The sequence below is a fragment of the Rhineura floridana genome, chromosome 8 (genome assembly GCF_030035675.1).
Source record: "Rhineura floridana isolate rRhiFlo1 chromosome 8, rRhiFlo1.hap2, whole genome shotgun sequence".
Taxonomy (NCBI): domain Eukaryota; kingdom Metazoa; phylum Chordata; class Lepidosauria; order Squamata; family Rhineuridae; genus Rhineura; species Rhineura floridana.
The window spans coordinates 41066164-41091505 of NC_084487.1; the positions used below are offsets into that span (position 1 = coordinate 41066164).

The 25342-nt window shown below is 41.2% G+C and overlaps 1 protein-coding gene across 15 annotated transcripts in view; it reads right to left on the minus strand.

Moving 5' to 3' along the window:
- Positions 1–6101: 6101 nt before the first annotated feature.
- Positions 6102–25342, minus strand: part of RBFOX2 (RNA binding fox-1 homolog 2) — a 252551-nt gene continuing 233310 nt past the window's right edge. For 10 of the 15 annotated variants that reach the window (XM_061638996.1, XM_061639001.1, XM_061638998.1 and 7 more), the window contains 4 exons: positions 20116–20158; positions 13616–13704; positions 11801–11873; positions 6102–10662 (listed from right to left, as the gene is read on the minus strand). In XM_061638996.1, the coding sequence (XP_061494980.1) occupies positions 10618–10662; positions 11801–11873; positions 13616–13704; positions 20116–20158 (250 nt within the window). In that variant the 3' untranslated portion in view covers positions 6102–10617. The other 5 variants (XM_061638997.1, XM_061639002.1, XM_061639000.1 and 2 more) reach the window with 4 other exon arrangements.

Genomic DNA, 25342 nt, shown 5'->3' on the forward strand with positions numbered 1-25342 from the left:
AAATGGGAAACTTTGAAAAACACCAGGACCCATAAGATTCTAGGGGTCAACACAAGCTCCTGTAACACAGAAGTGATTTGACCACTTTTGCATTGGCAAGGTAAGCACAGGCCAGCTGACATAGATCAGCAGCTGTGGAGTCATTTGTGGAGCCCCACTATTGCATTTGCTAAGCACAGTATGCCTATACACTTTTCACAATTGTCCAGTTCATTTACATCTCTGTATATGAACAAAAATGCCCAACTTGCCCCTTGTCATACACAAGAATGTTACATAAGCATTGCTGGTTTCCATAAGTAATAGGCCTTGGGGTAGGGGTAGGGGCTGTGGTGCAGACTAGCAACAGAAATCCAGCCCATTTCTGTAGATAACAAAGAAAAAGAAACACCTTAAAATTTGTGATTCTAGAAGAATGTTTATGCATTACATCATGGATGGGGAACCTGTGGCCATCCAAATACTGGTGGACTCCCAACCCCCATCATCCTTGCCCATTATGAGCACCCAATGACATCTACAGGCCCATAGCATTATACAATTCCTACAGGAAAGCTCTTATTAATAGGGGGGAAAGCATGACACTGACACATAGATCTCACCATCTGACAGCCCATTGGTTCAAACACAGATTGGCTCTTACAGTCCCAACATTCCACATCCACAGCTCTTGACGGTGCTTGCTAGAATGTCCCATCAGGTAGTCGGCTCAGCTGATGGCTCTCATTTGTGACACATAGTTGTAGCATTCCTTGAAGACAGATATTTGTTTCAACATCCACTACTGGCAGTAACAGCCAGCAAGTTAAGGTTAGTGCCTATTCTAGAGGGCACTAACTTTTATCAACTCTCCACTCAGCCATGAAGCTCACTGGCTGACTTTAGGCCAGTCACTGCCTCTCAGCCTAACCTATCTCACAGGGTTGTTGTTGGGATTCAATGAGGAGTTGGAGAGCCATGTATGCCATCTTGAGCTCTTTGGAGGAAAAGGAGGGATATAAATGCAATAAAGAAATAAATTACCAAAACAAAATTCAACAGATATAGTATCAGCCAACAGTGGCATAAACTGTTTTCAGTATTCACTTGCATAAATCACACAAAAGCAAACTTCACTTGTTCAAGACACACTGTTTGCATAGATAGTATCTATGTGCCGTTTGCTTCAGCTGGGCTCATTTTCCCTTAAGCTCCCAAGAGACATTCAGGATACAGAGTCATGGAATATGTCTGATATAATTTATAAACACTGAAATTAAAAGAATGAGGGTGTTGAGAGAACATTCAGTATAGGCAAAGAACGCTGGCTGTAGCAATTTTTTTTTAACCTCAAAATATTCATGGGTCACTGGAGAATGCTGCGATGCTCACATTTATTTGTTTGAGTAATGTAAAACCAGCCGGGTTGCTGTGACTTTCTGCTCAAAAGATGCCCAGCCCCTGGGACAGCTGTCAGCTACTTTAACATGCCCAGCATGCAGTTGACCAATTCCATGAGATATTTATAGACACCAAATTCCTTCCATGTGGAAGCAGACAAACCAGGAGATCTGGAAACACAACCACACAATATGCAATATGCTATTTGCTCAGTGCCACTATGCTCTTAACCTCCAAGTCAAATGTAGTGACTGCCCTGGAGAAGTGTGAAAGCAAGACTGGATGTTGGGGCATGAGGAACGAAAATAAAGGCACAGGGACAAAGGAAAGTCTCTTATACAGAGCCAGACCACTGTTTCATCTAGCTCAGTATTGTCAACAAGCAGGGGCAGAAGCTCTCCATGGTTTCAGGGAGGGGGTCTTTCCCAGGCCAGCCAGGAGATGCTGGAGATTGCACATGGGAACTTCTGCATGCAAAGCACATGCTCTGCCACTGAGCTACAGACCTTCCCCAAGTTTGTAAATGGCCAATGCTGAATAATTTTGTTGCATTTCTATTTTTTTTAAAAAGCAAAGGGACTAATTCATTTATATTGAGGTGATGCATATAACTGAGAAATTGGAGAATGTATACATTGGAGTTGGTATTCTGTAATGTTAAAAGTAGGAGCTATGAACTAGGAGACTTTGGTGCAAACCACTGCTCAGCCATGAATGTACCCCATCCCACCTTCCACTCTGATTGGCAGATGCTGGCAAGGCTTTAGGTGCATTGCTAGCTCTTGTCATTTCCAGTCCTTCCTGGGTCTGCCCATCAGCTGAAGCAAAAATGAAAAAAATATACGGTGTAAGACTCTTCATTGTTTTAGTGCAGTATTATTCAGGCTTTTCAACCCCCGGACCCACCTTTAAACCAAACATGCATTTGGGGACCCACTGCTTAATTTTTTACCATGTATTTGGATGGTGGTGGTACTTCTGCTGAGACCCACCTTCAATCAGGCGGAACCTGGTAGTGGGTCCTGATCTACCAGTTGAAGACCAGAGGTTTAATGGATATTTTCATACTGCTCTTCTTTCATTGCTGGTTATTGCGGTTGTGAATTAATCTCCTTTTACTGGCAGGGCACGTAACCCCCGAGCCACTCACTGTGGGGGTGATCTTTAGCTGGCCCTTGACACCCAGGAGACACGAGCAGGGAATTGAACTCACAGACTCTGGACTCCCAGCCAGGCTCTCCTCCCCACTGTGCTATACCAGCTGTCTTTTGAACTATATTAATCTACTTGTTATTTAAAAATAGCCCATTTTAGGTAGTTGTTTCAACACAGAAGAAGAAAATGGATTTAAAGGATTTATATATCCATCCATTAATAAAACAAGCTGGTTTAATCTATGTCAGCATGCTGAAGTTAAGAGTGTAGCACTCAGCATGCCCCAAAGCAAGCAAAATGAAGCCTGGGGCGGTGAAGGGGGTCGGGGGAGAGAAATAGCATGAAGTAGGGACGGCTGGTCACAGCTCACACAAGAAAGAAAATGGTCTTCAGAGTCTCCAGATGATTCTGAGCATGGATTTGCTCATAGCAACAAGGGAGCCAACTATCACAGCCTCTCAAAAAAGATGAAAGTTCTGCCTTCTGGTATAACACATATTGAGAAACTGGCAGTGCTACTTCAGTGAAAGAAAAGCTGTTTTCTCTGTATCAATTTTGGCAAACAAGAAGCAACGTTACTACTAGGTTTAGGAATCAAGCAGTTTCTCTTAGTGCTTGCACTTCACTGTGTTTATACCGCCACATAACAGAAGTCTGTTATCTTGGTTTAGGTCCCCCAAGACACTATAGTAAAAGGCAGCAAGCATTATTGTAATGGATGGTGGTTGTTGATGGATTTTTATTTAAATCCAACTCCCCCACCCCACAAGGAGTCCATTGGTTAATGGCAACCAAGATAGGAGGACTGGCAACAGATGTCTTATTCAGTACATAATAGTCTAGGATGCATCTGACCTGGAGAAATCTAACTGGAGAGATTGAGTTATATTCCCAAGGAATGCTTGCACAGCTGATGTCCTCAAATTGTCATCCTATTTTTGTGTTCTTAAAAACATCACCCCATTTTCAAATGAGGATAAAAATTTTTAATTAAGCCACATTTCTAGCATCTTATTTGAATTAAAATGCACCATGATTTGTATTGTGCGACATCTACAATATTCACAACAAATAGTGTGAAAGCACCCCAAGATTCAATTGCCTTATGCCATCAACTCTAGTCCAATGCAATCAGTTGCACATCAACATTTGCAGTTCCAGAAGGAGATGCACCTCACTATCAAAAGGCATATTCATTCTAAATGGCTAAAAAAGACCTGACTGGTATCATGATGTGGTAGATCTGAATCACGTAGGGAGTGTGTGCATGCATGTATGTGTAGGAGCCTGCTTCTTCTACCACAACTTCCCTGCTGGATCAAGGTTCTATCATTCAATATAAGTAACGATCTTGTGGTTCAAATTATGGTGTGTTATGTTTCCTGAACAAAATCAGAACATAATATGCTTTTTTGTTGTAAATACATTTCTATTATGCTCTTTCTCAAAGTGACTGATCCAGCAAATCAATGATTCTCCCAATCTAGGTTTCCATTGTCCCCAGCTATTTGCTGCTGAGGCAAATTCTATCTACATCGCATCAGCCACCATGTGGCACTGCTACCAAGCTCAGTGCACATTGTGAAGGACAGGCTGAGAATATCTCCAGTAATTGCAAGAATAATCCTGCTTTAAAAGCAGTTTCCAGGAGTGTAATTTGCTCTTGCTCTCTAGTTATTAGGCTTATCTATTTGCAGAATGCTGTTTCAGTGACTAATGCTTTATAACTGAAAGCACCTTCTATCTGCTCATCCCAGAGCACCTTGCAAATGTAAATGCATTAACCTTCAACAACTGTTTGCAAGAGGTTAATTTCCTCCTCTTTTAGGTAAATGCCTGAGAGCACAGGGATTCACAGGCTTTTCCAGGACATTACTGCAATGCTAGGAACATCTCTCGAGATTTGCTGATCTCCAGGCCTTGTGTTGCCATTGCAGAGTGCTGAGGTGGATTTACAGAGACTGCTTATCAACTCATCACAGGCAATCTTAACAAAGGCAGATAGCCAACTATCATCCTGGCATGCAATGAGCCAAGAATTGTTATCATCCTGGCATGCAATGAGCCAAGAATTACCAGACTCCTGCTACCCCATATTTTAATTGTGATGTGGGACCAGACAGGAACATATGAAGTTGCCTCATACAGTCTTGCCCAGTTATGTCTATTCTGACTAGCTCTCCAAGGTCTCAGGCAAAGGTCCTTCCCAATTCTACTACTTTTTCACAGCAGGTGCTGAGAACTGATCCTGGGTCCTTCTGAATCCAAAGCCTATGCTTTACCATTGCAAGTGTAGACATTTCATAATTTGTTCTTCACATAGTTGCAACCACCACATCTTATGCAGTCACTCTTAATCTACCACAGTAAAGAGATCTGAAAAAGGCCCTGAAAACAATATAGCAATTTGATCCAATGGCACATACGATCATAAAACAGCTAAAGAGGAGTCAAGCTAATGGCAATTGTCTAATTCTGCCCAGAAATACAGGAAATAGGATTCAAGAGTTGCTAATGACCAGTACCAAGTGCCAGATCAAGGGCTGATGAGGTACAAAAAGGAATCTAGTCATCAAGCCTGTGATAACCTAGCAAAGCACAACAGACATCAGGCTAGAACTTAACATAGCAACAGAAGTTCCTTCAAGTGTTGTGTGAATTTAATGGGAAGCAGGGATGCACTGCTGGTCTCACCTCTGACTTCTACACATTGAGCATGGGGATTTGAAGAAAGGAGGCCTGTATGCGCAGAGCTCTATGTGCATAATCTTCCATATGCTCTGGGACCCTCATGGGGCAAGAATTCTAAACTGCATAGAAGCCAATGTACACACACTTGCCCACTTCAGACATCCATGTTCAATGAACAGGGAGCCCTGCCATGTTGGGCCAGCAGCTTCACCCCATTTCATTTTGGTCACACAAAGCGGACTAGAGTGTCCTTCAAATCGTGTGAGCACAACTTATTTTAATAATAGTTTCAATCTTAAACTTTTGTTGACACTATTTCTAAAGCTTCAGAAACAAGAAAAGACTAGGGCATGGTTTATAGTGATAATATTAGGAACCAAGCACTAAATCTCTAATAGCTATCAAACACCAGATTTCCTTTATCCTTGCACCCTTTCCTTCTCATATCCACTTTCCTTCTAAACTGGAAATGCCACATTGCACAATAGCAAAAATTTGCAAGCAGAATCATTACACAAACATCTTTAATTTATGCTGATTGTAGAATCTGGCATTTTGTCAAGATTTCCTGTGTAATGTATGCTTATCCATTCCCTCAAGTTTGGTTTCTCTGACCTTCAAGATTACAATTTAAAGGGATCAAGACTTGTTCTCCAGATCAAAGCACCAAAAGCTCCGTGGCCCTCCAGATGTTGTTGGATTATAACTACCACCTTCCCTCACCATTGACAATGCTGATTGGGACTGATGGAAGTTGTGTCCAACTTCATCTGGAGGGTCACAGGTTCCCCACCCGTTTTAAATGCAAATAGGAAGTGGGGAGTTGTATATGAAATCTATTTAGAGACTTGGAATACAAACACTGAGACCAGGAGTGGTGTTTCTCTCTTTTATTTAAAAACAGTGCTTCATTACCATTCGCAAAGGGTGAAGAAGGGCTCCTCCTTTGCTTAGAGTTTATAAAAGCCAGCAACATGATCAATAATTTATACACATGGATAGTAATACAAAAAAAAAGAATAAAAGCTAAAGATCTAACTACTCCGACCTTCACAATTCCAGCTACTTGATAATAATAAGAGTAACCCAATGAATACTGTATGGTTTGAAAGCTACTGTACAATATGATACTTAACCAGGGGGTAGGGGGAAGGATGTTAGAGACTGCCACAAAGTCCTGGGATACAGATTCTGCTTCTCCAAAGTCAACAGGGAAATAAAACCCTGGACAAGCAGCTTGGGCACCCTGGGAAATTATCCAGAGGAGGTGATAGCATCTAACTACAATGCATCCTATGTCCCAAGGGTACCTGACAAGGGAGAGGTGCAGGAGACACTGCAAGAACAGGCAAGTCAATCTGGGGCATTTCAGGCCTTGCACTGAAGAACTCCAAGTGTTAAGTCAACATGGGCAGTCAGTAAACTCTAAATCATCTTGGTACTGCTCTACAGTCCTGCCTGACATTTGCCACTGGGCCAGGGTTTTGCACCAGTTATTTATAAATTTCTATTTTAGAAAAACCAAACAGACCCAAATTAAATGTCCATAAGAATTACTTTATCTCTTATTAGATTGCAGGCAGAGTGAGCTGCCAAAACTGCAATGCATAACTATATCGAATATATAGACTATAGATTCCTTGATAGTTGCTTTTGAAGCAGCAACAAATGGACGGCCATCTTCCACTCCTGAAAGAGAGAAAACCACGCAAGAGACTTCAATTTTTCCTCTTAAAAAACCAACTTTTAACTAGGTGGCATGACAAAGACTACCTGTCAAGTGAATATTCCAGTGAAAGGCTTCAGGATGGAGGGGAATTGACAGGAAAGCCTGTAACTGCTAAAATGAGCAGGGTTTTTTAAACTCAGTTTCCAGTCTTTATCAACTGGCAGTGTTTAAGTTCAACTTATCTAGAAGTCCTCCTAAGTAACCTCTAGCTGACCACAGCCTGGAAATGTCAACCTGACAAAGTGACTGCAGAGGATTATAGTATTCCTGGTGTATTCTCTCCTGGCTGTTAGTTATGGCAGAAACTCTGAAAATTGACATCTGATTGCAGTTTGTTTCACAGGGCAGGATCAGGAGTAATGCACTGTATGCCTTAGAATTAACCAGAGCAAGGGGAAGAAGAACCCCCTGCAAAATCCATGGCAAAGACCAGTTTAACTCTGACTACCAGAAATCAGCTTGTCTCATTAAATGGAGGTTTTGTTTCATTACAGAACAAAAGCAATTTCAAAGTAAGAAAGGGAGGCTACGGAATGGGCAGAGGGCTGGGCTGTTCAGACAATAACATCATCAAAATAGTGTTTTATGCAACAAAGAATCAAGTCACACTGGTGTATACTACAAACATGTTGGACATTCAAGAGCATGACAAATAAAAACACAAAAAACGTTACACTGGCTCTTCGCCTTGTTGCTAGGATTTTCATTTTCCTATTTTAAAACCAGTGCAAACCAGCAACACACACTTTTAATCACCCCGTCCCTTCCCCCCAAGGGCTAAGGATCCCTCAGATGCTGGCATGTTGGAGCACTGACAAGTAGCATTCTATTTTTCAGGCTGCCTGCAAACTCTCTCTTAAGGAGTGGGACACAGCCAAAGGCACATCACCCAAATTTGGTTTCCATCCTTGGTATCTGGGTGTGTTCCTCCACATCTACTCTAGTAATGGGGAGATGCTATTTGGAGGATTTGCAAAGCCTCAACTTTGTATCCACATCTATAAAGATGGTGCAGCCACTCTAGAGATAAAAGGGTAACAGTATGTTATTAAAAAGTTGCTATACAACAAAATTGTTTCATTGGATATTTTTAGGCTTTGGAGATATTAGGAGACAGGAATTTCTTGTTAATAAAGTGTTCTTCACCATAGACCTCACAGAGTTGTACAAAAGAGGGGTTGCCTTCTTCCTTTTAATAGACAAGGGAAGTGCCTTGGTCAAGGTCACCTTGCAGGGCAGGTGCTGCAGCTTAGATGACAGCCAAGGCGGCTGATTCTTAAACCAGGAATTGTTTGTAATAGGATGTGCTTAGTCTTATATGACTGGCACTGAGCGGTGTTCAGCTTCCTTAACGGAGGAATCACACCGCCTGGAAAATCCATCTGTATCCAAATGGTGTCAAATGCAAAAGAGCTATGCAAACTGCATCTTTCTCTGTAATGCTAACAGAAGGCTCCCCTCATGTGGCTGGTTATTCAGTCCAGAGGTCTTTGCTGTGCCTCATTCCGTCAGGAGGAGTTCGATCCTACCCCCATCTGCTTTGCAATGGAAATGGACTTCCAGAGAATATGACACTAGAAAATTTATGTAAGCCGTAAAATCTGATCTTCCTCTTAATTTCCTTGATTTAGTGAAAGCCCTGACACTCCCTCTCCCCATTTTCAACCTAACTAAAATAATTATATACAAAAACAACAGAAATTGTCATAACAGCAACAAACCAAACTTTGGCTTGAAAAGCAAGACAATAAAAACAAAAGAAAAGTGGCCAATAGGCTGGCAGTTTGGTGTCACCTTGTTCCAGAGAATCAATATTGTTAAGAGTCTCTAGCTTAATTAAGATCTCTGTACTTCTTGCTTCAGGCATCCTCTCTAGCATCCTTGGTGTTCTCTGGCAAGGACTAAGAGGGCACAAGGGGATTGTGAACAAAAGACACAAGTTGTGTATGACTGGGCCAGTGCACCTCCTTGGTAGCCCTGTTCATTGAAGGGCAACAGGATGTCTCCATTCCTAAGCTGACATCACTGGTGAGCAGATGACAACAGGAGTTGAGAAGGCTTCAGCTACAAGTCCACCCCTAGCTGCCCTTTAAGGGGTGAAATGTCACCCAGTACCAATTTAGGCAGGCCAAGGAGCCAAAGGGAATTGTGCTTCTCTAACATGTAGGGTTTTTAAGACACAGCTGCAGAGAGTCTGCAAGAGGTGCTGAGAGAATCATAAAAGCTTAGCAGGCAGAGGGCAAAGGGCTTGCCTGTCGTCACACTCACGCTTCTATAGCAACGTACAGAATAAACCACTGCATAATATAATTGACATTCCATGTATGATAAAAATGTAAGGGGCAATCCCTGGGCTCAGTGTCTTTTTGAAGCCCCTCTCAGCTCACAGCCTACAGTTCACACCCAAGTTGAGCAGTCTGGATACAGATTTCTTTCCAGAGAGGCAGAAGATGGCCCACTGAAAGCTCTGCATTACATATCAAGTCAGAAGTTCCTTCTCTACATCATATTTTGAACTATATTTCTGCCTGATCCCAGATGCTGAAGATACACAATGATGAGTTTAAGAATAGTGTTATGATACAAAGTTTCCTCCCCACTGCCTCCGCTGCTTTTCTAGGATCAATCTAGGCCACGTTTTTCTCATTTCATGCAATTTTTTGGTGGCATACTTGCAGCAAAGCTAAGGGTGAAAAGAGGGATCTCGGACAATGGGATATCTGAGTAGCTCAAAGTGGCACTGGTGCAAGCTTCCCCCATCATCGTTCTTCTATAACTTCAGGATCTGTATGACTTGGCCATCATACTCCTTGTTATCAAAGAGGTAACTCCCTCCACCTTGACTTCAAGTTTTGTAGTCACTGTCCCATATCCGCTGCTCCTCCAGCAAAGAAAAGAGGGAAAGGACAGGAAGAGAGGAAGACCATAGCAAGTGAAAGAAACTAAAAAGTAGAGCCTTGGTAGTGGACAACAATCACTAAAGTTAGGTGTATGTATAGAAGGAATAAGATCACAAATTCACTTCAAGTCTTGTCTCCTAAAACCATTAACAGACGTTGTCTTTGGGCAGTTTTGAGGAGTCTTATCTTGAAAACTGTAAAATCTTGACACTTGTGGAACTGTCCTGAGCCCATGTTTGTCAGATGGTAATAACATGGGGAATGTTTTGTGTTTCCAAACAGCATGCAGGTTCCAGCTACAGTCAAGCAGCGCTGCCCTTTGCAGGCAGAGGGGCTATTCCTCATGTGTTGCAGGCCTCAGGCACCAGACCCAGGTACAATTAACGGCTGCATGTTCCTGATTTAGTTCCATGATATTGGTTCCTAATGGTGCTCCTTAGCACTATTCATCATCTCTTTTGTGATTGGTGGGGTAAGCTACGCATATACAGACATGGAAATGCATTATGTTTACCACAGTTAAAAAAAACAACCAAAAACCCCAAAAATGCACAATCTTTGGAACAAAAGAATTAAAGGCAGAAATTTAAAGAAAAAATACATATTCAAAGAACATAGTGAGGTATAAAAAAGTATTTCTCTTGTTTTTTCTTTTGTTTTCCTCCTCTTCTTGCTATAGAGTTCCTCTACTAGTAAATATTGCAATAGCCAGGCCTCATGAACTGGGGGGCTGTCCCACTTGCAGGGGGGGCTCATGTCACTTCAGTATGGGGCAAATCGGCTGTAGCCGCCTCGGTATAAACTTGCCTGTAGAGGTAATAGACAGAAAAAAAGTAGTGGTTAAAGCCTTTGGAAAGATTTGACACCTGCTACAGAACTTTCTGCCTCCTAAATAAGTTTCTTCAGGCACCAACCAGCTTCCAGCACGGGTCTATGAATGCCCAGCCCCATTTACACTTTATCAAGAACAGCCTCAGACCTTGACAATCTGGGACAATTGTTAACTCTGCTGCTGTGGCCTGGAGTTTCTGGTCTGTGCCCTTCTGTTTGCTTGGTTTCCTAGCCCATTCATTTGAACTAAACAGCATGGATTTCCCCGAGCCAGCATACTGAGCTGTGTCAACATGACTTAAGCAAAACCAAAAGTTGCTGTGAAGGAATGAAAGATCATCTGCAGACAAGACTACTCCTTGTAGAAAAACCTTGGGATGCTTAAAAGCAGAAAAATGGTGGTATGGCTCAGCTTCCATGTAAACCACTCTGGGATAATTTACAGTTCCTCTAGCAAAACGCAACTCAATAAGCAATGTCCAGTTTAAAATGAAAAGCTTGACTACATTTGTTCACTACAGGGTTGGGTACCTTTTGGCCCTCCTACAGATGTTGTTGAACACCCCAACACCCATCAGCCCCAGCCAGCATGGCCAACTGTCAGGGAAGATGGGAGTACCAGTCCAACAACATCCAGAGGGCCACTACATTTCTCACCCCTGGTTTACTATGTGGTTGTTTAATAATAACAAAGTTATAGCACTGACTAAAAAACAAGGCAATAAATCAGCTCTTTTGATTCTGGGATGCCTTCAGATATTGTATGTATAATACAGCAATATTATACCAAGTCCTTGACTGTATTTGAAACACAGATGTATTTGCTATCTGTATTCAGACATCTCCTGCTAGTTGAGTACTCTGCCATTACTTTCCCTTTTGATGGAGAGGGAGGGAGGTGTATTTTTTTCTCATACGCTTTTCTTGCCTTTCCATTCTTACCATTCGCACACAAAGAGTGGAATCCCACCCTTTCCCTCCTGCTACAATGCTTAACAGATACATCTGATGCTTCACTTACTGTACAACACATGGCACTAACAAAAGAATCTACTGCAAGTGAAGATCTTTTGGTGAAAACACAGAATTGTGAAGAGAGAGAAGTCATACTCACCACAGCGCCAACTCCATAGCTAGCGGCAGGGGCAAGGGCGTGGTAAGGGTCTGCTGTGTACACCCTGCCATAACTAAAGAAAGGGAGGAGGAAGAAAAACAAGTCACTTCACAGAAAGACTTGTTAAGATATCTGTGTCGCCAGAGCAAAGAGAAGTGGCATGAACCCTCCCCCCCCCCCCATTTCCAAAGAGGCAGCTTATTTCAAGAGGGAATTTTTGGGTTGATATACAGCGGTGCTAACTACAAATACTCAGAAATAATGAGCCCCCAAACAGTGAAATAAAATTAAAGCTTTGTTTTAAAGAAAGCTCATTCTGGATTCCCCCCCCCATTGTAAGCATGTCTGGAGCTCTGCTATGAAAAGTTGCCTTTTGTTCCAACATGAGAGGGTCATAATTTAGATTTCAGGAATCCTGCTACCCATAAAAGCCATGACAGCTCTAGCTAAGTGTGGTCTTGCAAGGAATTAGGCAGACATCATGCTTGACACCTTAAAAAGAGAGCTTCCAACAGCCAGAGTACACAGTAGTGTAAGACATGGAGGCATCTATTGATATTTGGGCACATGCCACAGTAGTGCCAAACAGAGCAGTGTGAGAAATGTAAAAAGTGCAGAGAAAGAGTGAAAGCTACACAGACTGTACTTCCATGCAAATGCTTTGTTACTTTGTGCATCAGTCATAAGTATGACTATTATTCTGCTCTGACACATAGAGCTTTATCATCAAAGATCTTTAACTGCTTGACAACTGTAGCCATGTCACTGGCAGAGAAATGGGGGTACACCAAGAATATTCTCCAGCCAATTTTAAACCTAACAGACTGGGCTAGCTAATTGCTAAAGTCACAAAATGGCTGTCATTCTCCTGCTCTCCACACCCCCAATGCGGGTGAAAAGATTCTGACAATGAGCGCTCTGCTCCATGGTTGGTGTGTGTGTGTAGCTACTGAGGGAATTGACAAAAGTATGGGTTAAGTCCATACCACCATGTTTTCAGTGGCCTCTAGTAATCATCACAGAGCTATGACATCATCTATTTACATTTATGCTGATGTCTGAAGGAAAGAACCAAGCACAGCGACCCGTCTTATTCACCAAGGGGACCAAAGGAGGATATGGGGTGTCTACTAATTTCGACTGCAGATCAGGAATTCAGAAAAGGACTGTGCTGTGTTTCTGAAACTGCACAATGACCTCCAGTGACCATATGGTCACGAACCAATAATAATTATGTGGTCACAGATAGCTATGCACCAAAACAGCTGCACATCACTATCCACCCCTAAGAAATTCCTCTCAGTATCTGCAGTTTCCCATTTCACCCCCTATCTGTCTAGGACAAAAGGAAAGGGCAGCAAGGCCAGTCACCAGCACAGCTACAGCTGGCCTTAGTGTTCTCCTTCATAGCACAAATTCCATTATTCCTTCCATGGTGCCAACAGTACATGCAATTCTAATGTATATAAACTAATACACTTGCAAAAATTATCACTGCCCTCTCCCACCTCCAATAGGTGGCAACCACAAAGACCAGTGTATTGTGTAGGGACAAAGAGCAGAGCCGGCTACTTTGCTCCTGACACAAAACCTAGCTGCCCCTTTTGGAAAAGGAAACGAGTGATGATGCAAAACCATACGCTTAAAATGCGCTGTTGTCATATAATACCTGCTAAGCTACAAAGCCCAGCTGGAAGGGTTGCTTTAAAGGTTTGCATACATGGGGTGTTGGGGAACATGGGGCAATGGAGTGCTGGGATGGAACATTACTTTTTTGATCGCCAGATACATCGGAACCACCCCCTCTTTACATACCCATCGCTGTAAGCCGCTGCAGCGGCTGCAGCAGCAGTGGCTGCCGTTGCCGTAGCAGGCTGCGCATATCTGTAGGCTGCATATCCGCCCTGCAGGAAAGAAGAGAACTGACTTTACAGATACCTGTCCCCTCTAACAAAGTGGAGTTACACGTACAACACATAGAGAGGAAATGCTTCAAACTGCATCGACTCCAATGTCACAATAAATCATGAAAGCCTTCCCCAACCAACGTTTTTTTGTCACTCCCCTGCCCCAAGTGGCTGAGGGAAAATCCTGTATCACACAACAAGTCTCTGTCAGACAAATCAGATGGAAAAGCCTCTGCTATGGTAGTCTCTGCAGGAGGGTGAATCAGCAAGAAAAACAAAAAAAAGATCCCTGGGATGTAACAATTGTCACAAATTATTATTTTAAGCAGAATAATGCACAATCACTTCCACAAATATTCCCCTATTTTATTGCTGCTATTTTAGGAAAGGGAAAAGTTTCAAGCCCAGATCCTCAAGAAAGGCATTGAGATGAGTAAATACTAAGATCACTGGCTTCTCAGCTCTCATATTCTGGGCCAGCCAGAATGAAGAAGGTAGATAACTCAAGAGACAAGTAACCAACATACAGAAGAAGACAGTTGTCCCCAAGTAGGCTCTCTTAAATTGAATGGAGGCTTCTGAGGCTTGACATTTGTAATTACAGACAGACGTGCAAGCTGAAGGCAATCTTTGAGGAGAAAATTCAATACATGAAAGGCAACAGCTGAGTGTCAAGATCAAGCCCTGTAGTCTCCAAAGAACTAATATGCCATCATCTGGATGGACTTCCCTCCTGCCATCTCTTCCTCTGCTATTTCTTCAGTCAATTCAGAATGCCTTTAGGGGAAAAAATATTTCAGCTTCTTATCACTATGCCAAATTCTTCCTTCTCCCTAAGCCTCTACAGCAGCACCCTCTTGGTTTGGGTAACTAAGTCTTAGCTTTTCAGACTAAGACTGAATCTGAGCTTTTAAGGCACCCCATTAGCTATGCCCTTGTTCCTTTCATTTACTCACATGCTTGAAACATCATCAGCCTCTATCAGTGAAAACCAGTCCCCTTTTCTCATCTGTCCATAAAATCCTCTACACCTTCTACAAATCCTTTCTCGGACTACCAAAATCTACTGCTAACCCATTTAGCCTCTACTTCATTATTTATCAAACCTCATTACCCCCTTCTATTTCTTTCACATGACCACCTCCCCACCCACCCTATCTCTTGCACAAAACTGCATGCCCAAAGCCCTCTAAAGACACACCATGTTCATTTCTTCATGTTGTACAGTTACCAACATGCTATTGGCCATATTAGTAGTAGTAGTAAATGTTGCTAAAGAGTAAGTTGTTATGAAGAGACATGATCATGTTCTCCTTCTAATGCGTGACTCAGCTGCACAGTAGGATTTTATGGAACAATCTTGCTGGGTTGCTAGCCCTATATTTTTATTGTTCTTGTTCTGGGAATAAAAATTAACTTTTAAAAAACACTAAAATGCTATAGGCCACTAGTGCAATCATCATGAAAAAGAAGCAGAGAGCAGTATCTTATTATAATTTTACTAGACCAATGACATAATTAAGACATGTGAAAACAACTTGAAGATGAATGGAGAGGGCCTGCCTCTTTTCAGAAAATTCCACCTCAAAACTCACTCAAATTGTTTATACAGAATAGAAGCTATAACAGCAAATCAGGAGAAGCTTGAAACTATGGCCACTACACTGAGTTAAAATAACCATCTTTGTAAAAGAAGAAAATGTGCAGGTTCTCAAGCTTGCACAATGCCAATAATCCACAAAAAAAATATAAACTAGTAAAACGATATTCAAGTGATGCCTAATGAAACTTTCTGGGAAACTCAGAAGAATATTAATATTCCTACCACCAAAGTTGGCCCAATAAAAATAGACAATTTTACCTTATTTGTATTTTAGGTTTTCTGGGATCAGCATGGCAACTACTACCTAACGAAATGGTTGTAAAAGCCAGATGTGTGTTTTTGTTCTATTGCTTAGTATCCATAGCTGTGTAGGGACAATCATAACTTTAATTTTATGTTTCTGGCTTTTTTGTTGTTTGAAGGGGAAATGTAGGGAAGTGAGCAGCCTAAAACAAAATAAATGTAGATGTGTTAAAAGTATAAAACAGATGTATTATGAATGCAAATTCAGTATGAACATAATGGTATCTTCTCTCCATCCAGCTATTACAAGATGGAGAAGCCCTTCATAATTATTGCAGAATTCGGAGTTGTTCCACTTGTACAGTAAAACAAACTTTTAGGAAAAGGGTCTAACCTTTAGAGCTTTTTTTGGGGGGGGGGGAGTCCTTTTCCCTGGTTCACATGCAAGTTGATTTACCTAACTATGTTACGTTAACATGATTCCAAAGATAGGTGCCACTTCAAGATCCCTGCTACAGAACAATGGAGAATTGTTCTATTGCTTCTCTCCCTGAATGAGGAAATGTCATGATAAGTCTCCCAGTAGCTTTGTTTTAATTCTTTGTTAATCCCATTACAGTACTTACCAGTAGCTAAAAGAGAATTTTACAATGAGGAGATCATAGCAAGCTCTGGATACACATTTGCAGCAATCATCCCTTTTCTTTTGTTTTCCAAAAATCAGGCTGCAGAACTACCAACACATCTGATATTCAGGCATGCTCAGATGTAGCCATTTCTGTTTTTGGCAACAGTAACGGATAAGCAGCTTGCCTCAAATTGTGCCCAGTGCACTCCTTTCCCAAGATATTTTTCTACTGACATTTGAGATAATCAGTTGTGTTCAGTACGATTGTGAACATGAGGATAAGATGCAGTTTGAAACAAAGGAAAGTGCTTTTTCCCATTTCAGTCTCTTTAACTTGCATTTCTTGTAAAGGAAAAAAAAGGTCTGGAATCAGGGTAGGGAAAGGGAATGGTTTAACATTTATTAATCAAATTTGAAAAAGAAAACAAAAACTAAGCATGCTGACATTGGGAACTAAAAACAACCAGCAAAATCACCACGTTCAGACTCATATTGGCTAGTTCTATCTATCCCAGCATTCTCTTGGGACAGCAGTTTGCCCTAGGCTCTACCACAAGCTCGGTGAAGTACACAGCCTCAATTACTAGAGCGTGCAGCCACAACGACCTGCTATTACGGAAACAGTCAGTCACCACTGGAATTAACATTCCAAATCTTAAACAATTCCCATATCCCCCCCCAAAATCTCCCTCCCTAACCCTGTCCCACACCACAAATGTTAATAATTATAACAAGCAATAACCCATCTGTTATATCAGAGAAGGGAACAGAGACTCCACTGAGAGATTTAGAGCGAGATGTTAACATTTCTTCAGCTGACTGCACAACAAATGGAAAAAAAGGAAAAATAATTCATTGGAAAAACGAAGTTAAAAATAGCTGATGTGTATTTTTTGGTAAGCATGCACTTATGTGGATGTGAAATTGTTAATATAAAATAAAGGATGTGTATGTATGAGTGCTCACATCAGTGTGATGTGAAAGTATATATTCTTATTGTGTATGCATTAAATAATGCCAAGATTAAACAAATCTCTGACATGCTCCTCACTGAAGAGTAAGAAGCACGTACAGTTAGCTGTTCGGGTGGGATAATGCTTGCTTGAAATTTAGCAGATCATAATGCAACAAGAATAAGAAAAAAACCCATTACATTTCTTATTTCTCCCCATTCTAGGCAAATTTTAGATGTTCGTGAAACAGACGTTTAAATCCTGGTACAAGATTCTTCATGCAGCAGAAGTTTCCAGCATTTGAAGTTTTGGGGACTTCGTAATTCGAAATTCCATAGAACATGCACAGGGCCCCTGTAAAACCTCACTCTAATTCCTGTATGCTCACAGCTTTGCCAGAAGAGGACTGCCCCACACATAGAAGGATTATCTTGTTCTCCTCCTCTTACCCTCAAGTATGTTTTACACTTCTCTGCAGCCACTCGCACTTAACCCTAATCATTACAGGACAGTCCTAAAAGGAATATAGTGTTCCTGTCAACCAGTGAAAGGGACAGACATGACCAGCTGTTCCATATTTCTCTATAGCTGGACAGTAAAGAACATATACTGAAAATGATATAATCTCAGTTTCTAGTATATTTGTGCCAAATCCCCCAAATTTCAATTAGATAAATGACTGTGGCCATATTTTGTCACCCCCAAACCAATTGGGTTAACTGTGAGCATGTGATGCCAGACACTTTTCTCCTATAAGCAAGACAGCCACAAAACCTCTACCAAAAAGAGGAAAAGGAGTGGTGGTGGTGGCAGGGACTGTTAAATGGGCAATACCTAGTAAAGGAAAATCTCTTCACAGAATGGCTGTCTGCTTCAGCATGGGGTGATATAAATCAGAATAAGGACTGGCGAAGTGCTGCTTTAGCAAGGTGGAAAGGTAGAGATTAGTCTCATTTAGTCTGAACTTCATTTGGGCTTGATGTGACTTAAGTGCTGCTAGAAACTCTTTAATTATGCTTTCCCATCATGTATGTAATCCCTATGTACGTACATGAAGCAGCAATCCCCATGTATGTACATGAAGACCCGTACAGACTGGCTGGGGGATTCTTATTTATCAGTCACATTGGATATCCTGAGCAACATGGCAGAAATGCACTAAACTCAACTCTATTGCTTTATGCAGGGCAGTAACAACGCAAGAGTAAGCTACAGCTTGGCAACCAAAGGCAAGACAAAACATCTTTCTGGATTTTTGAGGAGAATTGCCAATACACCAATCATGGTTTCATTATCTTTTTTTCAATTAATACAAACATTGAAACTTCCTTATTAAGTCAAATCAGAGTTTTAGTGACTATGTAAGTTATTATGGGTTTTTTTGAGTACAGTAATAACTTTGACATGTTAACTTTTTACACTTCTTATCTTTACAAACGTAGGGGACAAATGCTTTTCACGGAAAGGTCATAATGCAATTTTTTAATTTTATCGGTATCAGTGAAGCTTTTAAGTTGAAGAATCATCTAGTATTTCCCCAAGGATCATGCTTTTACACACATACACATGTTGTGACCATTCTTGCAGTATGAGCCCTCAGGCCTGGTATAACTGCATGGCTCCGGAGCCAATTCTATGCTTATATTCCTGACACTGTAGGGAAACAACCACCCACCACAACCATTATTGACTGGAAATGTTCACAGGGGTCTTTCATTCAAACCCCAATGAGAACAATAAGATCTCAGCTCTTCTCATCTTGTCATGTCTTACTATATCTCAAGACTCTGGTGCTCTAAGAATCTAGCAGATACTGATGCTCTAAGAGTTTGGCATACTTGAGAACCATCTGCTGGTTCTTTTTTTTTTTTGCTTCCTAACAACAGTCACAGGTTCACATAACACATTCTTTTCTTCATGTGCAGAAGACCTTCCACATGTGCTCATATGGGAAAATATAATGTGTGAACTGGAGGTCTTACCTCTCTACCTATATACAGCAGCAGCAACCCCTATGAATCACTGCTGACCATATCTGTGATATATCAGGAGGAAGGCTGGGACTGCCCTCCTGGAGAAAAACATTGGGTGAACTAGCTTAAGCCATGTTTAGATGCAGAGTTGCATCCCTTCTGGGACTCTTAATCCCATTTATAAAGTTTTATAGAACTTCAGTTACATGTGGGTGGTGGTGGCAGTTTTCCGGACAAATTAGAACTGAAATATCAAATTATCTTAAACTGACAACAATGCTCTGCAACACAGTATAAATATGAAACTAAGTGAACTAAAGGCAACCACGCAGGGTAAGCAGTCAAGGACATTTTATTTTATTTATTAAATTTATATCCCGCCCTTCCTCCCAGAAGGAGTCCAGGGCAGCAAACAGGGCAACACTCCTGGAATTCTATGCTGTCAATCTGCCTCTTGTCTCTAGGGCACCATCAGGATATTGTTTATGCTGTTGACAGTTACCACATCCCAGTAAAATGGGTCCAGTCAATTATTTTGTTGATTTTTTTTAACCCTCAAATTCAAGTGTCCACTTCCAAACTGAATAACAGATAACAAAAACAAGGCAGAACGTGCTGAAACCAATTCCTAAGTTTTCTTGCAAGATGGCCAGCAGGTTTGTCCTCAGGAAGCATGAATAAGGAACAGAAAAAGATAAAAGGACATTTGCTTCTGATGCACTAATTACATATATGTGACAATACAAGACGTTTGCCTGGTTGCTAACCTTCTAATTAGATTTAGGAAAGCCACCCTGTTTGTTATGAAAATGGGATTTGTGCAGCACTGAGATATACAAGAGTTTTGATCACATGCTCACAAATGTACATTGGCCTTCTTTTTTTAAAAAAAGACTCTGTTCCCATCTCTAATTTGGTGCTGGAATGGTTAGTATTTATTCAAGGTTGTTGTTTTTTTCACTGCAATCCACAATCTGATTGGTTGGCAGGTCACACTGGCACTCCTACCTGAGGTATTTTAGCGCTAATGATTGGTTCCTGTAAGACTATTCTATAACAGAACACAGGAAGAGCAGTTCAAAAACACAGCTGTGGAAGGAAACAATCACACAAAAAGCCCATAGGGCTTACCAGCCTTTTCTTTCCAGAGGATGCAAGCACGCTTTTCATACATAGGATTGGTCTTTTAAGTCAGCTGCTCTTGCAAAGCAAGTCCACCTTAAAGGACGATGCTCTAGAAGCTGTTACTTCTCATACCTACCCTCTGTACCCTGGGGCTGGTTACTTGCATTTTTAATGCCAGATAACAATAAATCCTGTGGGACAGTCTTTATCATGAAAACAAAGTAGTCAGGCAGGGATGATTGGCCCAGAGGAGAAAAGGGAGAGGAGGACAGGATAAAGGAAAGTCAAATATGTGAACCGAATGGGAGGCCACTTGTTTGCTCTCTTCTTTGCTCTTTTCGGCCTGCATATTATCCCCTCTCTCACTATTTCACTTTGTTGCCACCAGCTGAACTTTATGGAGGTGATTTTGCATCTAGCTTCCTTCAGTCCAGCTTCTAAGAAAGTGTCCTCAGCTACCTTTCCAGTACAGCTACACAACACTGATACCCTCGTTATTCCCCCTACAATGGCTATTTTCCCAGGCAGGAACATCAATAGCTAGTAAATTGTCACAAGGAAACAGTATTCATTTCGATTCATGCCAATTGACAGCAGCAAGCAGATTGCTGAGAAGATATGACAATGAAAAGCAATGGGAAAAGCTTGGTTAATCTACCTTGAGAAACTTCATTTGCTGTAATTTTGTTTTCTTCCTCACCTCACTAAAGTATGGGATCTACACTGTTTATAGTAAAAGGACCAATCAATGTCATTTAGGCCTCAGACATATTTAAATGCCAAGGGTTTTATGCAATAGAAAGTGGTGTGCTGATTCTATATATTACTAAAATTGCTGCCTGTCATAAACAACTCAGGAAGGAAAAAGTATTTCAACAAGAGTGGGGAAATTACCGGACTCGACACCTTGCCTGTCATTCGCATCTCTGGCTGAGAAAGGGATGATGCTAAGCAAAGGATGCCATTCATTTGCTTGTCTCCTCACTGCATGACTGGTATCCAGCTGTTTCCTCTCTATGTGACAGCAATTTAGTAGTGCTCATGGAAACCTAGCATTGTTCTTTTGAATTTCTACACAAATTATGTAACAAAATCTGGCCAAGGTAGGAAAATGTGTGTATACAAGATCCACAAATCAGTAATGCTTGCAATGAGTTGAAATATAACCATCACAGTAGGATTTTCTATGTTTAGCCAGTGTGGATCCAACTTACTGCAGCTAGCCTATGCATGACAAATGCCCCCTTATGAAGTACAAAGACTTGTACAGATGAGAAGTAAACTACAAGGTTGCTGTAACATCAAAGCTGCACCTCTGCTGCTACTACTCAAATTAATACAAAGTGGGCAGTACTGGGCTAAGATTTATTGTCATGTGATGTATATCCGGGGGATTTTATATCTCTCTTTTAAAACAGAGAGAGACAAAGAGAGAACGGGGAAGGGGAGAGAAACACCACCAATTGTGTTTATGAGCTAGTTATGATATCTTTGAGTTTTGTGTTAGATGTAAATGCGCATCAGACTCTAGAGCAGCCTTTCCCAACCAGTGTGCCTTCAGATGTTGTTGGACCACAACTCTCATCAGCCTCAGCCAGCATTGCTAATGGTCAGCAAAGATGGGAATTGTAGTCCGGCAACATCTGGAGGCTCACCGGTTGGGAAAGGCTGCTCTAGAGTCTAAGAAATTCTGTGTAGCAGACTGCCGGCTAGAGTCACATGGCAATGCAAAACTTCATAAGGTTAATGAAATGTTTCAAGAGGTACAAGAGGATGATGACCTTTTACCTAATATTTTTGCCGAGGGGAACTTTGGAGAACCAACTATGGGACTGAAGGCACCATTATGTTCAGGGAATGAAGTATCAAGACTTTACCTTTAAGTGACTCTAGTACCATTCAAAGGCAAACACTTTTTCCAAGAGGGCATTCACATTTCTATGCTACAAGCGTTTTTGTAAACCATGAGTTCTCTAGGCTTTCTACATCAATCAAACCTTCAAAAGGTCCCAAGAGAAGAATGTGAAGAGGTGAGAGAAAGGAAAGATCTGAGGCTAAACCAATCCTGCTATTTTTATTTCATTTTAGGAGTGGAATTATGCCCATCAGAGATGCATTACGTTAAAATTTTAATCAGCTAATCTTCTCTTAGGTTGATTAGCAGTACATTGTACCTGTATGAAGAGGACACCCAACCCAGTAAACTGACCCTGGTAATGGTCAGACAACTTAGAGGCTCAGGTCTTGCGCCCAGGGGCAAGTGCAGTGACAGAGAGACATGCTTGCATTCTTAAATACATAAATGTATATATTCACATGGAAGAAGAAAATTAAAGTAAATTATATTTGAAATGAACAAAAGCAAACTAAAAACATCAACCAAAAAAAAAAAAAAAAAAAAGGCTGGCTTATCAGGGGTTGGGGATGAGAAGGTTCCAGTGTGTGTACTTACATAGAGGTCAGCACCGTAAAATCCGTCTTGGTAAACCACACTGCAGAAAATCCACACAAAAACAAAACAAAAACAAAAAACAAAACAAAAAGAACAGAAAACACATTCCGGTTATTGAGGACGGCAGCATGCACATGCATTTTACACAGGCAGGTGATGTATGAATCCATAACCTGGGCTCTCGGGCAGGAGCAAATCAGCAAGAGATTGTGTGTGCGCGCACACACTGGACAGCTCCATGTCATCTTCCACGGCATGCAGGCGGGCAGGGCAGAACAGGAGACAGTATGCAAAGGGGGGATGGGGAGAGAACAACCCTTCTATCATACAAAGAGTGTTGTCTTTCTTTTTTTTAAAGGACCCAATGCCCTGAAGATGAGAAACGTAACTTGAGAAACCTTGCTTCTAGCAGTTAACCTGGTCAGGGTTTTAGTTAACCCCCTAAACACATGGACAAAATGGCTTCATGTAATGGGCTTCAGGTAGAACCAACAAGTTCTTTAGAAGAAGTTCATCAAGGGCTGGAGTCCACCTAGGTCAGAAACACATCAAAATTTGTGTATAATTATGCATCTTGCACCCCTGTGCGATCATCTCTGATATCCATACATCACCTGTTATATACCCTGTACATTAGACATGCGATATGATTTGGCTGATCACACATGCATGCAAAGTATTATTATTCAGCACTTTAAAAGTACTGATGTAACACCCCAGAGGGAAAAAAGTTCCCACTCAATCAATTCTGATCCAGGTAGGCACAAATGTAACCAAAAAAGAAATACCCACAATGCATTGCTTTCACAAGCAGAGATAATGAACTAAAAGGGTTAGATGACTGATCTAAGGTCCAAGAATTGAAAAGTAAAGGGGATCCTTGATAGTAACATGTTCCGCAGCAGAGAGCAGCACTTGGAGAGATAAATGAGAAAGCTTTTTTTATTAGTTTCTCCCAGCACTCCCAGAAGCAAAAAAAAATGGGAATATGGAAGCCCCAACACTTACTGCAATATTTCACAGTGTAAAGCACTTTGCTATGGTAGGGCAAGAACCAGGGAAGGATAAGGAAGGAAAAGAGGGTTTGCCACAGCCCTGGTTATGAATGCATGCTTTAGCATTGCACAGCTTTCTCCTGCTTTGTTCCTTTGGATAAGCTGTATGCTAAATCACTCATATTAAAAAGCATTAGTTCTCCATATCTGAGATCCTTTTGTGCATGTGTCTGGCTTACCAGTTAGCGTTATCACAGGCTAGGAGGAAGGAAGCAGTATTACGTGTAATTTTTTCCATATGCCAACTGGAGTACAAACTGATGCCAAGATTCTCCCACTCTGATCACAGCACACCCACCTATAGGAAGTTACAAACAACAAAGCTAGGATAGCTTGGCTATAAGTCTACCTTATGATCATCAGAGTTCTACAGTGATGCAAGCTAGTGCTAAGTTTAAGTGATCAGGTGGTATCCAGGCTCATTATGGTCATAATCCATTCCCTATGGACAAAGCAGCATCTTGATCTAAAAAAACAGTTGATGCGGACAAACAGGCCTGATGACACTATCTGATAGAGGAAGTAACACTGATTCAGCAGGGAGAAGCAGGTCATATCGTAACTGTATTACAGACGGGGGGAAATGGGGTTCTTTCATTGCTGGGTTGAGTTTATCAGGTCCACCTTGTAAACACAATGTATGATTATTTCAATGACATCTTTTGTAAGAGTAAGTTCTGGAGAATCTTGTTTTCTGCCAAAGTGCTTTCTATCACCATTTCCGCTTAAGTGAATGTCCCCTTTTCAACAATTTACAACACTGAGAAAAACATCCAATTCTTATAATCTTTTATTTTAAAACACTAAGGGGGAGAAAAGTGATGTATTACCTAGTAACAAGCATTTATGCCCCCAGAAAAAGAAACTTATTTGTTTCACTAGACAAGCTGACCCCCCACCCCATCCCTATAGTATATTGAGACAAATTGTACCACCAAAAATACTCTTTTCTCCAGCACAAGAGCCAAAATTCTGTCTTCACTGTCTGCTGCACAAGGATCCACCAGAGATTCCAGCAGTGACAGAAGGCGAGTTACTGGTCAATTTTACAAAGTTAATTGGTACTGTTCTGGAAGGTTTGAGAGAACCAGTGGACGATTTAACATCACTTGAATATATAAATATACTTCTATATAAAATAAATATTGTGACAGCCATTTTGGGGTGGGAACCATCAAGCTGTGCTGGATTGAAATATTCAGTTCCAACCTCATTGAGACCTTGAAGATGTTCTCCTGGTGTACTAGAAAGGACAGCCTCTTTTCTAGAAATATTCTAGCCGTTACTATCAGGGATAACAACAACAAATGCTCCTACAACCAGTTTTACATTTCCAAGTATCGACACCTACATCTGAATCAATACAAGAGGGATGCTACGTGATTAATCTATGGAATACATTTCAGAGGACTGTTGTAGCAATTCTTCCTGTACAGTTCAAGAAGGAAGCTCCACATAGGTATTTGCTACTAAATAGAGTGGAACAGTAAGGGATAATTGTACAATCTTCTATTGTAAAGGAATTGAACATCTGGCAACTGCATATTCCTCCCCTTAAGACCCATTTTAAATTCTGGGCAGAGCAATTCAATCTTGTTAGTTA